This window comes from Mobula birostris, chromosome 11 (assembly GCF_030028105.1).
Source record: "Mobula birostris isolate sMobBir1 chromosome 11, sMobBir1.hap1, whole genome shotgun sequence".
In the NCBI taxonomy this organism is placed as follows: domain Eukaryota; kingdom Metazoa; phylum Chordata; class Chondrichthyes; order Myliobatiformes; family Myliobatidae; genus Mobula; species Mobula birostris.
The window spans coordinates 110,207,442-110,226,471 of NC_092380.1; the positions used below are offsets into that span (position 1 = coordinate 110,207,442).

The 19,030-nt window shown below is 44.5% G+C and overlaps 1 protein-coding gene across 1 annotated transcript in view; it reads left to right on the forward strand.

Moving 5' to 3' along the window:
* kiaa1549la (KIAA1549-like a) overlaps positions 1-19,030 on the forward strand; it is a 260,253-nt gene that overhangs the window by 90,789 nt on the left and 150,434 nt on the right. Inside the window, exons 7-8 of the mRNA XM_072271383.1 lie at positions 3,447-3,666; positions 11,927-12,060. Coding sequence (XP_072127484.1) covers positions 3,447-3,666; positions 11,927-12,060 — 354 coding nt within the window. The remainder of the gene's footprint in view (positions 1-3,446; positions 3,667-11,926; positions 12,061-19,030) is intronic.

Sequence of the window (19,030 nt, forward strand, 5' to 3'; positions counted from 1 at the left end):
CTAAAACCCTCACTAATTTTTATAGATGCACCGTAGAAAGCATTCTTCTAGGATACATCACAACCTGGTATGGAAGTTGTCCTCTCCAAGACTGGAAGAAGCTGCAGAAGATCGTGAACACGGTGCAGCACATCACACAAACCAATCTTCTGTCCTTGGACTCACTTTACTCTGCACGCTGTCAGAGCAGTGCTGCCAGGATAATCAAGGACATGACCAACCCAGCCAACCCACTTTTTGTCCCTCTTCCCTCCGGGAGAAGGCTCAGGAGCTTGAAGACTCATACGGCCAGATTTGGGAACAGCTTCTTTCCAACTGTGATAAGACTGCTGAATGGATCCTGACCCGGATCTGGGCCATACCCTCCAAACATCCGGACCTGCATCTCAGTTTTTTTGCACTACCTTACTTTCCATTTTTCTATTATCTATTTATGAATTATAATTTAAATTTTTAATATTTACTATTGATTTGTAATCCAGGGAGAGGGAAGTGCAGAATCAAATATCGCTATGATGATTATACGTTCTAGTATCAATTGTTTGGCGACAATAAAGTATAAAGTATAAAGTTGGAAGGTCATGGGTGAAGAAATGGAAAGACAGGAAATTTTGTTTCACTGGGGCCTCAGTACAAACTGTAAGGTTTTGCGGGATTTGTCACTATGATTAACAACTTCCCTGATATAGATATATTCCCTGATCTGACATTAATACTTACTCTATGCTTCAGAAAGAGCTATTCTCTAATCTTGCAGCATCATCAGCCACCCTGTACTGAAATCTTGTCACTTTGTCACACTCTACTCTTTAATTAACAAGAATATTTGGGATTTGGACAGTTTGACATTTATTTATTGATGTGAGGTGGTTGTCAGTGGCAAGAGTAGCAGTTATTGTCTTTCTTTAATGGTCTTTTAGAATCTGGTGGTTAAGCATCTTGAAGTTTGAGTTTATTGTCATTCAACCAGACACATGTATGCAGCTAAACGAAGGATTGTTCCTCTGCGGACAAGGTGCAAAACACAGTACATGTAGTCACACATAGCACGTAGTTACGATACAGCACACATAGTTACGATAAAACCCAACACAGTAACAACGTAGCATTAGCTCGAGTCCCGGAGCAGCATGGCCCAAAGAATGGTGGTGCCTGGAGTCACATTTCAGCAAGAACAAGCACGCAGCAGTTGTTCATCTTGCGTTGGGTCAGCTGCAGATGAAGGTAATCCGGTTTGTTTTCCACTGGAATGGGTGTTGGAGAGCAGTACCTATGGGAAAGTCGGCCTGCAGGGGTTAGCCTTCCAACCTTGCAGGGTTCCAGTGCACTCTCTCACACCGCTTCCGGTGCCTCCCCCCACCTCCCCGGGTGGCTGAAACAGGCGATGCCACGGTATGAGGGACTGGTCCGTGCGCTAACCCAAGGCGATGCAACTCCTAGCTGTCAGTCTCGGTCATGAATCAGACTTACAGTATTTTACATTATTAGTGTCCAACAGGGTCTTGCGATCATACGAAAAATGTGTAAGCAAAACATTTGCACCATTTGCTGGACCTGGAGAGGCTGCTGCGATCTTCTGTCTGTCATCTGCCATCTTACCAGAATCTTAAACACCTCAGTTCCTTCTTGTGTCTGTTTATGTCAGATTTATTTTTTCTATATTTTGTGTTTAAAACTTTCAGAGTTAGAGAATAAAAATACTGAGATTACATCTCCTAGACTGTTCACCCCCTTGTTCTTCTATCTAGTACTTCAAGGAAGCTGTCTACCTCTGTCCACTTTCACATCCCATACTTCCTTGAGAAATAGGAGAGGGTCATACTGCCCATTGAGTCATGGAACACGGAACAGTACAGCACAGTGCAGGCCTTTTGGCCCATAATGTTATGTCAACCTTTTAACCGACTGCAAGCTCAATCTAACCCTTCCCTCTCACATAGCCCCCCATTTTTCCATCATCCATGTGTCTGTCCGAGTGTCTCTTAAATGTCCCTAATGTATCTGTCTCTACCACCACCCCGGGCAGCGTGTTCCACTCTCTGTGTAAATAATTTACCTCTAGCAACCCCTATACTTTCCTCCAATCACCTATGTCAGTTCATTGATTCATCCCATCCACCAGCAACATTCACTCCACTAGAAGAACTCAGTGGGTCAAGCAGTATTGAATGTGGAACCTAGAACGTGAAGTTAGAGTATGGAACCGTACACCTTCAGCTCATGATATCGTGGCAAAATAATTAAATTAGTAATCATATGCCCAATTAAACTAATCACTTCTGCCTACTCAATGTCCATATCCCTCCATTCTCTGTACATTAATGTACCTACCTGAGAACCTCTTGAATGTCTCTTTCATACTTACTTCCACCGCCACCTCTTGCGGCTCTTTCCTGGCACCCATCGTGCTCTTTGTAAAAATTCTTGTCTTCGGCATCTCCTTTAAATGTACTGTCCTCACCTTCAATACATGCCCTCTCATGTTAAACCTTTCAACCCTGGGAGAGAGAAGATACAAGCCAGCTATCTATCCCTATGCCTCATAATCGTATAGACATCATTCAGATTTAGAGTTGTAGAGTCATAGAAAACTGGCCCTTTGGCCCATCTACCTCATTGCAAACTACTAACCTGCCTCGTCCCATTGACTTACACCCAGACCATGGCCCTCCTTATACCTCCCACCCATGTACCTATCCAAATTTCTCTTGAATGTTGAAATAGAATCCACATCCAGCACTTCAGCTGGCACCTCGTTCCACACTCACCACCCTCTGAGGGAAGAAATTTCCCCGCATGTTATCCTTAAACACTTCACCTTTCATCCTTAAGCCAAGATTTCCAGTTCTAGTCTCACCCAACCTCAGTGGAAAAAGCCCGCTTGCGTTTACCCTATCTACCTCCTTATGGGCGCCACCGTAGCATAGCAGTTTGCGCGACGGTATTACACTTCTGAGCGGCGGAGTTCAGAGTTCATTTCCAGCATCCTCCATAGTGAGTCTCTGTATGTCCGCCATATAGAGTTTGTGGGTTTCCTCCCACACTCCAAAGACGTACCAGATAGGCTAATTGGTCATTGTAATTTGTCCAGTGATTAGGTTAGGGATAAATCAAGCTTGTCGAGGCTTGAAGGGCCTATTCTGCCCTGTATCTCCAATTAATTAATTAGTTAAGTAATTTTGTATGCATCTATCAGATCTCCCCTTATTCCTCTACGCTGTAGGGAATGAAGTCCCAACCGTTTCAACCTTCCCTTAGAACTCAGGTCATCAAGTCTCTGCAGCTTCCTAGTAAATTTTCTGTACACCCTTTCAATCTTATTGACATCTTTCCTGTAGGTAGGTGACCAAAACTGCGTTGAAACACTGCTTCAGGATCTGAAAATTGAGAAATCCTTCCCTTCAAAATCTGTGATCAAAGTAAACTTTATTTTTTGTATTTTCCAGATCGAGAGTCTCGACAGAAGGAACAAGGTCTTTATTGGGTTTTATGCTGTAAGTGGGAATGAGGTGTACATTCCAACCACGGTGACAGAAGTGATTACAGCCTATGGTGTGGAGAACCTCAGCCGCGACCTACAGAACTACGTCCCTGATATCCAGTCAGTCCTGATCGCTGCCTCGCCATGGGCCCCGCTCCCAGCTCCCTGGTTCCAGCTGAGGACTGGTGAGTGCTGGGCAAAGAAGAGTTTACTTGGATTTTTTTGGATCTGATGATTTTGCAATCCAGTCATTCTCCCGAATTCAAGAATGAGACATAAAACTTACTGCTTATGGCTATTTCATTGAGTGGTGCAAAGAATAAATAATCAGCAAAGAATGGACAGTCAGAATCAGGTTTAATATCCTCGGCACATATGGTGAAATTTTTTAACTTTAGGGCAGTTACATGACAAATAAATGTAAAGAAAAAACTGTTACATGAATATATATGTCTCTATTAAATAGTTAAGTTAACATAAGTTGAGCAAAATAACAGAAATATAAAAATAGTGAGGTAGTGTTCATGGGTTTAATGTCCATTCAGGTGGCAGGCAGAAGGGAAGAAGCTGTTCCTGAATTGTTGAGTGTGTGCCGTCAGGCTTCTATACCTCCTTCCCGATGGTAACAGTGTGAAGAGGGCATGTCCTGGGTGGTGAGGATCCCAAATGATGGATGCCGCCTTCCGAAGACACGTTCTTCATGTCTTGAATATCACGAGGCTAGTACCTGTGACAGAGCTGACTAATTTTACAAGTTTCTGCGACTTATTTCAATCTTGTGCTGTTGCTCCCCACTCTACGCGCCCCCCCCATATGAGGTGCTGATGCAGTCAGTCAGAATGCTCTCCAGAGTACATTTGTAGAAGTTTTTGAATGTTTCAATTGACAAACTAAATCTCCTCAAACTCCTAATGTTGTTGCTGTGACACCACTCAACTAGCTGGTAAATCTCGTTCCTGTACGCCCTCTCATCACCATCTGAGATTCTGCCAACAATGATTGTATCATCAGCAAATCTACAGATGGTATTTGAGCTCCACAGCCATGGGTACAGAGAGAGAAGAACAGTGGGCTAAGCACGCACCCCTGAGGTGCACCTGTTTTGATCGTCAGTGAGGAGGAGATATTATCACCAATCTGCACAGATTGTGGTCTTCTGGTTAGGAAGTCGAGGATCCAATTGCAGATGAAGGTACAGAGGCCCACGTTCTGAGTATAACAGTGCTTAACATCCATTGTGGTGTCTACACTTAGTGACCACTTTGCAGGAGTGGAACTTGGTATGGTCTTTTGTTGCTGTAGCCCATCCACCTCAAGGTTTGACATGTTGTGCATTCAGAGCTGCTCTTCTCCACACCGCTGTTGTGTGCATGGTCATTTGAGTTATCTTTGCCTTCCTACCGGCTTGAACCTGTCTGGCCATTCTCCTCTAACCCCTCTCATTAATAACTTTTTTTCACCCACAGAGCTGCCGCTCACTGGATGTTTTTTTTTGTTTTTCACACCATTCCTTGTAAGCGCTAGAGACTGTTTTGCATGAAAATCCCAGGAGATCAGTTTCTGAGATAATCAAACCACCCTGTCTGGGATCAACAATCATTCCATGGTCAAAGTGTCTTAGATCACATTTCTTCCCCGTTCCGATGTTTGGTCTGAACAACAACTGAACCTCTTGACCATGTCTGCATGCTTTTATGCATTGAGTTGCTGCAATATAATTGGCTGATTAGATATTTGCATTAATGAGCAGGTGCACAGTGACTACTGAGTGTATAAAGTGATGCCAATGTTATTACATCAACATGCACAAAAAATGCTGGTGAATGCAGTGGGCCAGGCAGCATCACCAGCATTTTTTGTGTGTGTTGCTTGGATTTCCAGCATCTGCAGATTTCTTCGTGTCTGCCAAAGTTATTACCTTGGGGTTAACACTTTGTGGTCACCTTATGCAAAAACTAGCTCAGACGAAGAGATCCCTTGTTAACGAAGAGCCAGTCAAATAGCTGGATTCAAGTGACGTGACATCTGCTGCAGGAAAACTAAGAAGCTTCTAGAAAAATACACAAGCAGCTGTAGTATTGTTTGTGCTGTGCTGTGTTGTATGATGTGGGTGACCGCGGCTTTTCCATGACCATGATGGCTCTTGGTAAATTTTTCTACAGAAGTGGTTTGCCATTGCCTTCTTCTGGGCAGCGTCTTGATAAGACGGGTGACCCCAGCCATTATCAATACTCTTCAGAGATTGTCTGCCTGGCTTCAGTGGTCGCATAACCAGGATTTGTGATATGTACCAACTACTCATACGACCATCCAGCACCTGCCCCCATGGCTTCATGTGGCCTTGATCAGGGCTGGGGGATGGCTAAGCAGGGGCTACACCTTGCCCAAGGGTGACCTGCAGGTTAGCAGAGGGAAGGTGAAACGTATAAAATTATGAAAGGGATAGATAAGATAGAGGCAGGAAAGTTGTTGAGACTAGACATAGCCTCAAAATTCGGGGGAGTAGATTTAGGACAGAGATGAGGAGGCACTGCTTTTCCCAGAGAGTAGTGAATCTGTGGAATTCTCTGCCCAATGAAGCAGTGGAGGCTGCCTCAGTGAATATATTTATGGCAAGGGTGGATAGATTGTTGCATAGTAGGGGAATTAAGGGTTATGGGGAAAAGGCGGGTAGGTGGCGAGGAGTCCATGGCCATATCAGCCATGATCTTATTGAATGGCTGAGTGGGCTTGACGGGCCAGATGGCCAAATCCTGCTCCTATTTCTTATGTTCCTACACCTCATTTGGTAGAGACGTATCTCCACACTGCCAGCCAAGCTTTACTACCATTACTGGAAAATTCATTGAATAATTACACTTACAGATTATATAGAAAAACAAGCAAGCATAGGGAGGTTAAATTATAAGACGTAACAGTTTCACACTGTAATCCAACAGCTTTCTGCCCCTGGACAAGAGCTCAGCACCTACAGCCAATAGTCATTAAATCATAGAGTTAGACAGCATGGAAACAGTTCCAAACCACCAGAATAATCAAGAGCAGGTAATTCCCTTCAAGTATTCGGTTCTTGAACCAACCGGCACAAACCTAATCACTGCCTCAGTAGAGCAACAATATACTTTGACACTTTACATTGAAAGAGAGTTTGCTTTGTTTTACTCTCATTGTGTTCTTTCTTTTAAAAAGTGTGTATACTATGAATTGAATGAATGAATGAATTGAATTGACTTTATTTCTTACATCCTTCACATACATTAGGAATAAAAATCTTTATGTTACATCTCCATCTAAATGTGCAATGTGCAATTCATAATAATTTGTAATAATTTATAATAAATAGAACAGTCAATATAATATAGAGTATACTCAAAAACGAGGTCGCCTACAGGGAAGAAGTCATCTCTCTGACACAGTGGTGTCAAGAAAACAACCTCTCCCTCAATGTTGCAAAAACAAAGGAGCTGGTTGTGGATTACAGGAGGAATGGACACGGGCTAACCCCTATTGACATCAATGGATCTGGGGGTGAGAGGGTAAACAGTTTCAAGTTCCTTGGCATCCACATCACCGAGGACCTCGCGTGGTCTGTGCACACCAGCTGTGTGGTGAAAAAGGCATAACAACGCCTCTTTCACCTCAAGAGGATGAGGAAACATGGAAACATTGAAATATAGAAAACTTACAGCACAATACAAGCCCTTCGGCCCACAATGCTGTGCTGAACATGTCCCTACCTTAGAACTACCTAGGCTTTACCCATAGCTCTCTATTTTTCTAAGCTCCATGTAGCCATCCAGGAGTCTCTTAAAGACCCTATCGTTTCCGTCTCCACCACTGCCGCCGGCAGCCCATTCCACACACTCACCACTCTCTGTGTGAAAAAACTTAACCCTGACATCTTCTCTGTACCTACTTCCAAGTACCTTAAAATTATGCCCTCTTGTGCTAGCCATTTCAGCCCTAGGGAAAAGCCTCTGACTATCCACATGATCAATGCCTCTCATTGTCTTGAACACCTCTATCAGGTCACCTCTCATCCTCCGATGCTCCAAGGAGAAAAGGCCAAGTTCACTCAACCTATTCTCATAAGGCATGCTCCCCAATCCAGGTAACATCCTTGTAAATCTCCTCTGCACCCTTTCTATTGTTTCCATGTCCTTCCTGTAATGAGGCGACCAGAATTGAGCACAGTACTCCAAGTGGGGTCTGACCAGGGTCCTGTATAGCTGCAACATTACCTCTCGGCTCTTAAACTCAATCCCACGATTGATGAAGGTCAATGCACCGTATGCCTTCTTAACCACAGAGTCAATCTGCACAGCAGCTTTGAGTGTCCTATGGACTCGGACCCCAAGATCCCTCTGATTCTCCACACTGCCAAGCGTCTTACTATTAATACTATATTCTGCCATCATACTTGACCTACCAAAATGAACCACCTCAGACTTATCTGGGTTGAACTCATTCTGCCACTTCTCAGCCCAGTTTTGCATTTTATCAATGTCCCGTTGTAACCTCTGACAGCCCTCCACACTATCCACAACACCCCCAACCTTTGTGTCATCAGCAAACTTACTAACCCATCCCTCCACTTCCTCATCCAGGTCATTTATAAAAATCACAAAGAGTAGGAGTCCCAGAACAGATTCCTGAGGCACACCACTGGTCACTGGAGGTTTGGTATGGGCCCCCAAATCCTAAGAACTTTCTACAGGCGCACATTGAGAGCATCCTGACTGGCTACATCACTGCCTGATATGGGAACTGTACCTCCCTTAATTGCAGGACTCTGCAGAGAGAGATGTAGACAGCCCAGCACATCTGTAGTTGTGAACTTCCCATGATTCAGGACATTTACAAGGACACATGTGTAAAAGGGGTCCATAGGATCCTTGGGGATCCAACCATCCCAACCACAATCTATTCCAGGTGCTACCATCCAGGAAATGGTACCACGGCATTAAAGCTAGGACCAACAGGCTCTGGGACAGCTTCTTCCACCAGGCCATCAGACTGATGAACTTGTTCTGAACATGTAACAGTGCAGCAGAGGAACAGGCACTTTGGCCAACAAAGTTGTGCCAAACCAGCTAAAATGTAAATCAAAACCCACCAAACAGTTATTCCTCCTGCCAAAACAATGTCCTAATCCCTTCAATTTCCTCACCTCCAATTTAGATTAGATTAGATTAGATTCAACTTCATTGTCATTGTGCCGAGTACAGATACAAAGCCAATGAAATGCAATTAGCATCTAACCAGAAATGCAAAGGATAGTGTTATTTACAAAATAACTGCGAATAAAAAGTAAGTGCTACAGCACACAAATATAAAAGTACTGAGACAGTACAATATGGGTGCAATACTGCTTAGCGCTGTGATGTGAGTTTCAGCAGGGTCACAGCCTCAGGGAAGAAGCTCTTCCTGTGCCTGCTGGTGCGGGAGCGGAGGCTCCTGTAGCGCCTACTGGATGGGAGGAGAGTAGAAAGTCCATGGTTAGGGTGAGATGCATCCTTGATAATGCTTTTCGCCCTGCCCTAAATTTCTCTTAAAAGCCTCTAATGAATTTCTCTCTACCACCATATCAGACAGTGCATTCCAGACATCCACCACTCTCTAAGTAAAAAAATTACCCCTCGCATCCTCTTTGAACCTATCCTTCCTCAGCTACAATAATTCAATAGTCTCATTTAATATCAAAGAATGTATGCGATTTACAACCTGAAATTCTTGTTCTTCGCACATATCCAGTAATATCCTAGTGGGAAAGTTTGTTAATGCTGCATGAAGCTGCTTAATAAGCTACGCACTCATGGTATTACAGGAAAGACTCTAGCACGGATAAAGCAATGACTAAATGGCAGGAGGTAAAGAGTTGGAATAAAAGGAGCCTTTTCTGGCTGGCTGCCGGCGACTAGTGGTGTTCCACAGGGGTCTCTGTTTTGGGACTGATTATTTTTACGTTATATGTCAATGATTTGGATGATGGAATTGATGGCTTTGTTGCAAAGTTTGCAGCTAATATGAAGTAGGTGGAGGGGTAGGTAGTTTTGAGGAAGTAGAGAGGCTACAGAAGGACTTAGATTAGGGAAATGGCCAAAGAAATGGCAGATGGAATACAGTGTTGGAACATGTGTGATTTTGCATTATGGTAGATGAAATGAAAGAGTTGACTATTATCTAAATGGAGAGAAAATAGAAAAAAACTGAGGCGTAAAGAGACTTGGGAGACTTTTGTGCAGGATTCCCAAAAGGTTGAGTCTGTGGTGAGGATACAAATGGAATGTGAGCATTCATTTGAAGTGGACATTCAAGCAAAGATGTAAAATTGAGACTTTATAAAGCACCGGTGAGGCCTCACTTGGAGTATTGTGAGCAGTTTTGGTCTGTTGTGTTAGAAAGGATGTACTGAATCTGGAGAGGGTTCACAGGAATGTAGTAACTGCAGGTTAGAAGTTGTCCTGGAGCCTTGTGGTACATATTCTCTTACTTTTATATCTTCAACTAGGTGGTATAGTAGAAACTGTTTCTCTGTCCAACTGCATAAAGCAAATGGGGCCACAATTTGAGCGGAAGGACAGTGCACGTCCCTTGACACCTCCCTGAATATCAGCCTGGATTGATGATAGGTGACTCGAACAGCCTCAGACACAGGGATGTCTCCACTGAGGCAAGATGACCTTCATTGTAAAACAAATGCAAAATCCCGCAGATGCTGGAAGACCGAAATAGAAGCAGGAAGCACTGGGAATACTTACCAGGCCAGGCAGGGAGAAGCACAGTTAACCTAGAAATGCGTTAAGGCTGCTCCAAAAAAAGTTGCTGCTGTCCATATCAAAATTAGGTTAACTCAATTAAGTTTTTTTTTCTCAAATTTCTGCTTCATGATTCGAGATTGTTTGTGGTTGTCCTTCAGTACATGAATGTAAAGGAGACCAAAATGATTATTACACTGGATCTGATGCAGCATGAAAAAATACAATTAGCATGAAGAACACAATAAAAAACTATAAAACCCACAATAAATCTAAACACAAGAGGTTCTGCAGATGCTGAAACTCTATAGTAACATATACGAAATGCTATTTATTTTCGTTTATCTCTCTATCGATACAGCACAGTCAGGCCATTCTACCCAATGAGCCACACCATCCAGCAACCCACTGATTTATCTTTAGCCTTATCACAGGACAATTTACAATGACCAATTAACCTATTAACCAATACGTCATGGGGTCAAGGGGATAACGTACAAACTCCTTACATACGGCGTTGGAATTGAACTCCGAACTCCGATGCCCGAGTTGTAATAGCGTCGCAATTAACCGCCACACTACTGTGGTGCTGGAGGAACTCAGCAGGTCAGATAGCCTCTCTGGAAAGGAATAAACAGTCAGAGTTTTGGGCTGAGTCCTGATCAAGGTCTTGACCCGAAATTTCAAATTTCTGTGGGTTCTGCAGGTGTTCCAGTTTCCCCCGTGTCCCAGAGACGCATGATTTCGTAGGTTAATTGGTCATTGTAAATTATCCTGTGATTAGGCTGGAGCAGATTCCTTCAGCTGGATGGCCTCTCACACTCTGTGTCTTCAATTATGCCTTGCAGAGGGTAAATGTGAGTGTTCTCCCTCAAAACATACTGAGCACTACGTTCTGGTTTAAGTTATCATCCCTGAGATATTCTGGGATTTCTCAAAGCCTTTTAGGGGATCTCGGCCTGAAACATTGACTGTTTATTCCTCCTCATAGATGCTACCTGACCTGCTGAGTACCTCCAGCATTTTCTGTGTGTTGCTCTGGAGTTGAAGCATCTGCGATCGTGGCCCACTCTCTTCTCTCCTATGACGTTCTCTCTTCGCCAGCCTTTTCCACCTATCACCTCCCAGTTTCTTACTTCACCCTCCTTTCCCCATCCACTTGGCTTCACCTATTGCCTTCTAGCTTGTCCCCCTTCCCCTCTCCCCACCCTCATATTCTGGCATCTTCCCTCTTTCTTTCCAGTCCTGATGAATGGTCTCGACCCAAAATGTCGATTGTTTATTCCCCTCTATAGATGCTGCCTGACCTGTTGAGTACCTCCAGCATTTTGTGTGTGTGTGTGTGTGTGTGTGTTACGATAACTATAAATATAAAAGCAATCCTATAAACACAAAACCAAGTAGGGAATATGTCTTCTTGTGTCTTGATGGTATTTTCATACCCACTTGAACTTTTTCTCAAATATCAAATGTTGATTCTTGTTAATTATCTATCTATTAATTATTTTGTATTTGTACAGATTGTCTTTTGCACATTGGTTGTTTGTAGTTCTTCATTGATTCCATTGAATTTCTTTGTTCTAATCTAAATACCTGCAAGAAAATTAATCTCAGGGTGGTAATGATGATATACAGTATGTTGATAATAAATTTACTTTGAACTTGCTCTCTCCCTCTCTGACACCAGTGCTCCAGTTTGTGAGTACCACCGACATCATCAGATTCTGCAGCTTTACCCAGACCATGGAGGCCAGACTTCAGAGAGCCTTCGAGGAGGCAGCATCTCGGGCTGCCACCTTCAAAAGTCACTTAAAAGTTCAGGTAAAACTTTCATTTGGACTTGGAATATTGTGTTCCATTCTAGTTGCCTCCATACAGGAAGGATGTAAAAGTTTCAGAGAGGGTGCAGAGGAGATTTCCCAGGTGCTCCCTGGAATAGAGCCCCAGCCGAGGGAACGTGTTGTGTCTTTGAGCAAGGCCCTTAATCACACATTGCTCTGCGACGACACTGGTGCCAAGCTGTATGGGTCCTAATGCCCTTCCCTTGGACAACATCGGTGTCGTGGAGAGGGGAGACTTACAGCATGGGCAGCTGCTGGTCTTCCATACAACCTTGCCCAGGCCCGTGCCCTGGAGAGTGAAGACTTTCCAGGCGCAGATCCATGGTCTCGCAAGACTAACGGATGCCCTGGAATAGAGAGTATGTCTTATGAGGATAGGCTGAGTAAGCTGGGGCTTTTCTCTTTGGGTGAAGAAGGATGAGAGGTGACTTGATAGAGGTGTACAAGACGATAAAAGGCAGAGATTGACACAAAAGCTTAAGATTTTTCCCAGGGTGGAAGTGGCTAATATGCGGAGGTATAACTTTAAGGTGATTAGAGGAAAGTATAGGGGGGACGTCAGGGGTAGAATTTTTGCACAGAAACTGGTGGGTGCATGGGACACTCTGCCAGGGTGACTATAGAGACAGATACATTAGGGACATTTAAGAAACCCTTAGATAGACATAGGGATTGTAGGAAAAATGGAGGGCTATGTGGGAGGGGAGGGTTAGATTGATCTTAATGTCAGATAAAAGACTGGCACAACCCTGTGGGCCAAAGGACCTGTTCCTGTGCTGTACTGGTCTGTGTTCTCACCATATAGTGAAAGGCATTGTTGGCATCAAACCTTTTCAGCCAGGATTGTATTAGGCAGCCCACAATTATCATATGCTTCTGGCCTCAACATAGCAGGCCCACAACTCACTCACCCTCACTGTACATCTTTGGACCGTGGGAGGAAACCAGAGCACCCAGAGGAAACCCATGCAGATCACGGGGTGAACGTAGAAACTCCTTACGGACAGCAGAGGGAACTGAACCACTATGCTACACAACGATAATCACTACCTTAGTATGCCAACACGATGACCACTTTGAATTTCAATGCACTTACAATGAGTTACACTGAATTTCAGGGTTGTACACGGTGACATATATGTACTTAGATAATAAAATTTATGTTGAACTTTGTTTTTTTATTGCCCTAATTGTGATTTTTTAAAATAATTTTGTATTATTTGTGTTTTTCTTTCTTGTGAATTTTGTATATCTGAACACAAGAGACTCTGAAGATGCTGGAAGTCCAGAAGAGCACACAAAATGCTGGAGGAACTCAGCAGGTCAGGCAGCTATGAAGCAGCTTGTCCTGAAACATCAACTCTTTATTCCTCTCCATGGATGTTTCCTTACCTGCTGAGTTCCTCCAGCCTCTTGTGTGTTTATTTGATGCTCTGTCCCTGTGATGCTGCTGCAAGTAAGTTCTTCATTGCACTGTGCACACAAGGACTTGTGCACGTGACCTTAATCAGTCTCAAATTGGATGTTAAATGGATAACCTTATTGCTGCACTGTGTGGAGGTGACAGGGAACTAGTGGGAACGTGCTTTCCAACAACCAGCCCAATAAAAGTGCCGTCAATAGTTCCCTTCCCTGCAGTGTAATGCTGTCACAGAGAACACACTCTCAGAGTGATATACGTGGGTTGTACAAAATCGATTAAATGCTTTCCAATTTAAATATGTAGTCAGACTTGATTTGCTACCCTTAAGAAAATCATGAATGTGTCTGTAGGTTTTCTGAAGTCAACATTTCTTTTGGAAATGCCATTAGCTATTTTCCTGAGACACAAGATTTTGCGGATACTGGAAGTCTAGAGTAACAGACTCAAAATGCTGGAGGAACTCAGCAGGTCAGGCAGCATCTATGGAAGGGAATAAACAGTCGAAGTTTTAGGCTGAGACCCTTCATCAGGACTGATGATACCAAAGCTCTCACCCCATCCTCCTGCTGTTGTAACAGGGAAAGGAGTTCCCCTTCTCCTTACCTAGCACCCATGAGCCTCCGTATCCACCACATTTCTTCTTCTGCAGCCCTTTACCTTTTCCACCTATCACTTCCCAGCTTCTTACTTCATCCCCCCTCGTAGCTTCACCAATCACCTTCTAGCTGCACTCCTTCCCCTCTCGCCACCTTTTTAATCTGGTGTCTTCCGCCTTCCTTCTCAGTCCTGATGAAGGGTCTCAGCCCAAAACATCAACAGTTCATTCCTCTCCATAGACGCTGCTTGATCGGCTGAGTTCCTCCAGCATATTGTGTGTGTGCAACTATTCTCCTTCCTTGTCGAATGTGAAGCCAGCGTCCTGACTCATCCCTCGAGGAGGATGAATGGTGAACATTTGACAGACTAGCAGTCCATTGCAGAGACTGAAAGGTTTTTAATAAATTCCCACTTGAACTTTAGGTCCACCTGTTCAGGTCTGACATAATGACCAAGGGTCTTTACTTATTTATTTAGAAATACAGTGCAGCACAGGCCTTTCTGGCCTTCTGAGCCGCATCACCCAGCAAACCAGTGATTTAGCCGTAGTGTAATCACAGGACAATTTACAGTGACCAATTCACTTACTAACTGGTACATCTTTGGACGGTGGGGGGAAGCCAGAGCACCCAGAACCGGGGGGAGAATATACAAACTCCTGACAGACAGCGGTGGGAATCGAACCTCAGTTACTGATCACTGGCATTGTACTGTGCTGCACTAATCACTAGCCCACAGTGCTGCCCCTATTTAACCTGTTATTTAACTCCAGCCTAATCACAGGAGAATTTGCAATGACCAATTAACCTACTAACTGGTGTGTCTTTGGACTGGGAGGAAACCAGAGCCCCCGGAGGAAACCCACGTTCATACATTAAGAACTTTCTTACAAAGGACGCCAGAAATGAATTTCAAACTCTGATGACTCGAGCTGTAATAGTTTAGTGCCTTACCGCGGTGCTACTGTGGACTTTTCTGAGCAGTTTCACGTCTAAATTCTCAGTGTTTCATATTCGCTGTGGAGGCTGGGCAACATTTTGCTAAAGTATATTACGAAATAGTGATATCGCTCAAGTAATTGATTAAGTGTCTGTGATGTATCATTAAGCATGTGTTTTCTGGGTGTTGTGTGTGTGTGCATGTGTGTGCAAGAGACTGACGTTATATATGTGTGAATATGTGTGTGGAGGTGTCTGTGGTTGTGTGTCCGAAGGTGTTTGTGTGGCTGTGTGTGTGGTGTGCATGTGGAGGTGTGTGTGTGGTTGTGTGTGGGTTTGAGTGTGTGAGGATGTGTCTGTGTAGTTGTGTGTGTGTGAGAATGTGTATGTGCGCTGGTGTCACACCTGAGTGTGTACGGAGGTGTTTGTGTGTGGATATATGTCTATGGGGTTGTGTGTGTGTGTGTGTGTGTGTGGTTATGTGCTTGTGGGTGTGTGTGTGAGGATATGTGTGTGAAGGTGATTGTGGGTGTGTGTGTGGTTGTGTGCATGTGGAGGTGTGTGTTTGGATGAGTGTATGTGTGGTTGTGTGTGTAGTTGTGTGGCTGTGCATGTGTGGTTGAGTGTGTGAGGATGTGTCTGTGTGGTGTGTGTGTTTGCAGGTGTGTGTGTGTGGTTGTGTGCATATGGAAGTGTGTGTGAGAATGTGTGCTTTTGTAGGTGTCTGTATGGTCGTGTGCAGGTGCCTGTGGTTGAGTGCATGTGGTGGTGTGTGTGGTTATGTGTGCGGAGGTGTCTGTCCGATTATGTGTGTGGTGGTGTCTGTGTGGTTATGTGCTTGTGGGTGTGTGTGTGAGGATATGAGGTGTGTGTGAAGGTGTCTGTGGTTGTGTGTCAGTGGTCGTGTGTGTGGTGTGCATGTGCAGGTGTGTGTGTGGATATGTGTGTATGGAGGTTTGTGTATTGTGTGCACATGGAGGTGTGTGTGCTGTGTGCATGTGGTTTTGTATGTGAGAACGTGTGCATGTGTATGTATGTGTCATTGTGTGCGTGTGTAGATGTATGTGTGGTTGTCTTTCTGTGAAAATTATGTGTGGTAACCTGTGTTTGGAATTGTGTGTGCCCAGGTGAGAGAGTGTGTGTGCCTGTGTAGAAGTGGGAGAGTGTGAGTGTTTGTGTGTGCAAGTGGGTGAGTGTGAGTGCATGTGTGTGTGCACATGTGGGAGAATGTGAGAATGTGTGCGACTGTGTGTGTGTATTTGCCCAAGTGTGCGAGTGTGTGTATGTGAGAGTGTGAGTGCATGTGTGTGCACGAGCTAGAGAGTCTATATGTGTGCGTGTCTACATGTGTGTGCAAGTGGGAGTGTGAGTATGTGTGTATGTGCGAGTGGGTGAGTGTGAGTGTGTATCAAACAGCAGAGTTATTACTACGCCTACTTCTCAACAATGTTAAGATTTTCTCCGAAACTCTCGCACATATCCTGCTCACATCTGGATTTAACCACTGAATGTGCTAACAGTAAGTGTGCTGCTTTTCCGATGAGGGCACATGCTTATGCCGTGCTGTCTCATGGGAAGTGGGCAATTAATATCCATGCTCACTGCCTGGGCAAGGAATTCTGAATCAGCAGAGACCCGCACGTCTCATGAAAAACGAGAAACAGCATTAGACCTTGCACAATGAGCACGCTTTATGCTAAAATTGCTCTAACAGCCCAATGCATCGCCAGCACCAGCATATCCACCATCAAGGGCATATAAGGAAATAACAGGCAGATGGACAAAGGAGAGTCAGTGGATGTTGTTTACTTGGATTTTCAGAAACCTTTGACAAGATGCTGAACAAGATAAGGTTAGATTATGAGAACACTCAGTCCTCTTTTATTGTCATTTAGAAATGCATACATGCATTAAGAAATGATACAATGTTTCTCCAGTGTGATATCACAGAAAACAAAACAGACCAAAGACTAACACTGACAAAACCACATAATTATACCATATAGTTACAGCAGTGCAAAGCAATACCATAATTTGATGAAGAACAGTCCATAGGCACAGTAAAAAAAAATAGTCTCAAAGTCCCCGAGTCGATCGACTCCCGAGTCCCCGATAGCAGGCGGCAAAAGGGAGAAACTCCCTGCCATAAACCTCCAGGCACCGTCAACTTGCTGATACCTTGGAAGCAGCTGACCACAGCCGACCCTGAGTCCATCTGTCCGAAAACTCCGAGCTTCCGAGCAGCCTCTCCGATACAGCCTCCTGAGCGCCATCCTCTGCCGAGGGCCTCCAACCTCTCCCTGGCCGCTGAAACACGTAAAGCCGAGGATTTCGAGGCCTTCAGCTCCAGAGATTCTGGTTACCACACAGTAGCAGCGTAGAACCCATGGTATTATAAGAAAGATACTAACATGAATTGAAGAGTGGCTGACTGGCAGGAGGCAAACAGTGGGAATAAAGGGGGGCCATTTCTGGCTGATTGCCAGTAACAAGTGGTGTTCTACAGGGGTCGGTGTTGGGACTGCCTCTGTTTATGTTGTTTGTCAACGATTTGGATGACAGAATCGATGGCTTAGTGGCCAAGTCTGCAGACGATACACAGATAGGTGGAGGGGCACGTAGTGCTGAGGCAGCAGGGAGTCTGCAGAAGGACTTGGGCAGATTAAGAGAATGGGCAAAGAAGTGGCAAGTGGAATATAGTGTCAGGAAGTGTATGGTCATGCACTTTAGTAGAAGGATAAGCATAGACTATTTTCTAAATGGGGAGAAACTCCATGTATCAGAGGTGCAAAGAGATTTGGGAGTCCTTGTACAGGATCCTTCAAAGGTTAATTTGCAGGTTGAGTCAATGGTAAGGAAGGAATTACAATGTTGGCTTTCATTTTGAGAGGACTGGAATATAAGAACAAAGGTGTGAAGCTGAGACTTTATAAGGCACTGGTCAGACCACACTTGGAATGAAAGGCTTGATGAATGAAAGGGGAGCATTTGATGGCTCTGGGCCTGTACTTGCTGGAGCTTCAAAGAATGAGGGTAGGATCTCACTGAAACCTAACAAATGTTGATTGGTCTACACCGAGTAGATGTGGAGAGGATGTTTCCTATAGTGGGAAAGTCTATGACCAGGGAGCAAAGCCTTGGAATAGAGGGACATCCATTTAGTACAGCGATGAGGAGGAACTTCTTTAGACAGGGGATGGTTAATCTGAGGCATTCGTTTCCATGTTTGGATGTGGAGGCCAAGTCAATGAGTATATTTAAAGTGGATGCTGATAGGTTCTTGGTTGGTCAGGACCTCAAAGGTTTTGGGAGAAGGCAGGAGAGTGGGGTTGAGAGGGATAATAAATCAGCCATGATGGAATGGCAAAGCAGACTCGATTGGCCGGGTGGCCTAATTCTGCTCCTATATCTTATGGTCCTATGGTTTTATATACAGAAATGGGTCAGTAACATCATGAAGGATTCCACCCACCATCAGGGAAGGGACTAACGTAGCATCCACATCACGACCATCAGACTCACTAATCCACTATCCCACCTCGCCACACTCCCAACCACCATTACTAATCCACTAACTCACCTCGCCACACTCCTGACCACTATTACTAATCCACTAACCCACCTCGCCACACTCCCAACCACCATTACTAATCCACTACCCCACCCCGCCACACTCCCAACCACCAGACTCACTAATCCGCTACACCACCTTGCCACACTCCCAACCACCATTACTAGTCCACTACCCCATCTCGCCACACTCCCAACCACCAGACTCACTAATCTGCTACCCCACCTCGCCACACTCCCAACCACCATAACTAATCCACTACCCCACCTCACCACACTCCCAACCACCATTACTAATCTACTAACCCACCTCGCCACACTCCCAACCACCATTACTAATCCACTAACCCACCTCACCACACTCCCAACCACCATTACTAATCCACTAACCCACCTTGCCACACTCCCAACCACCAGACTCA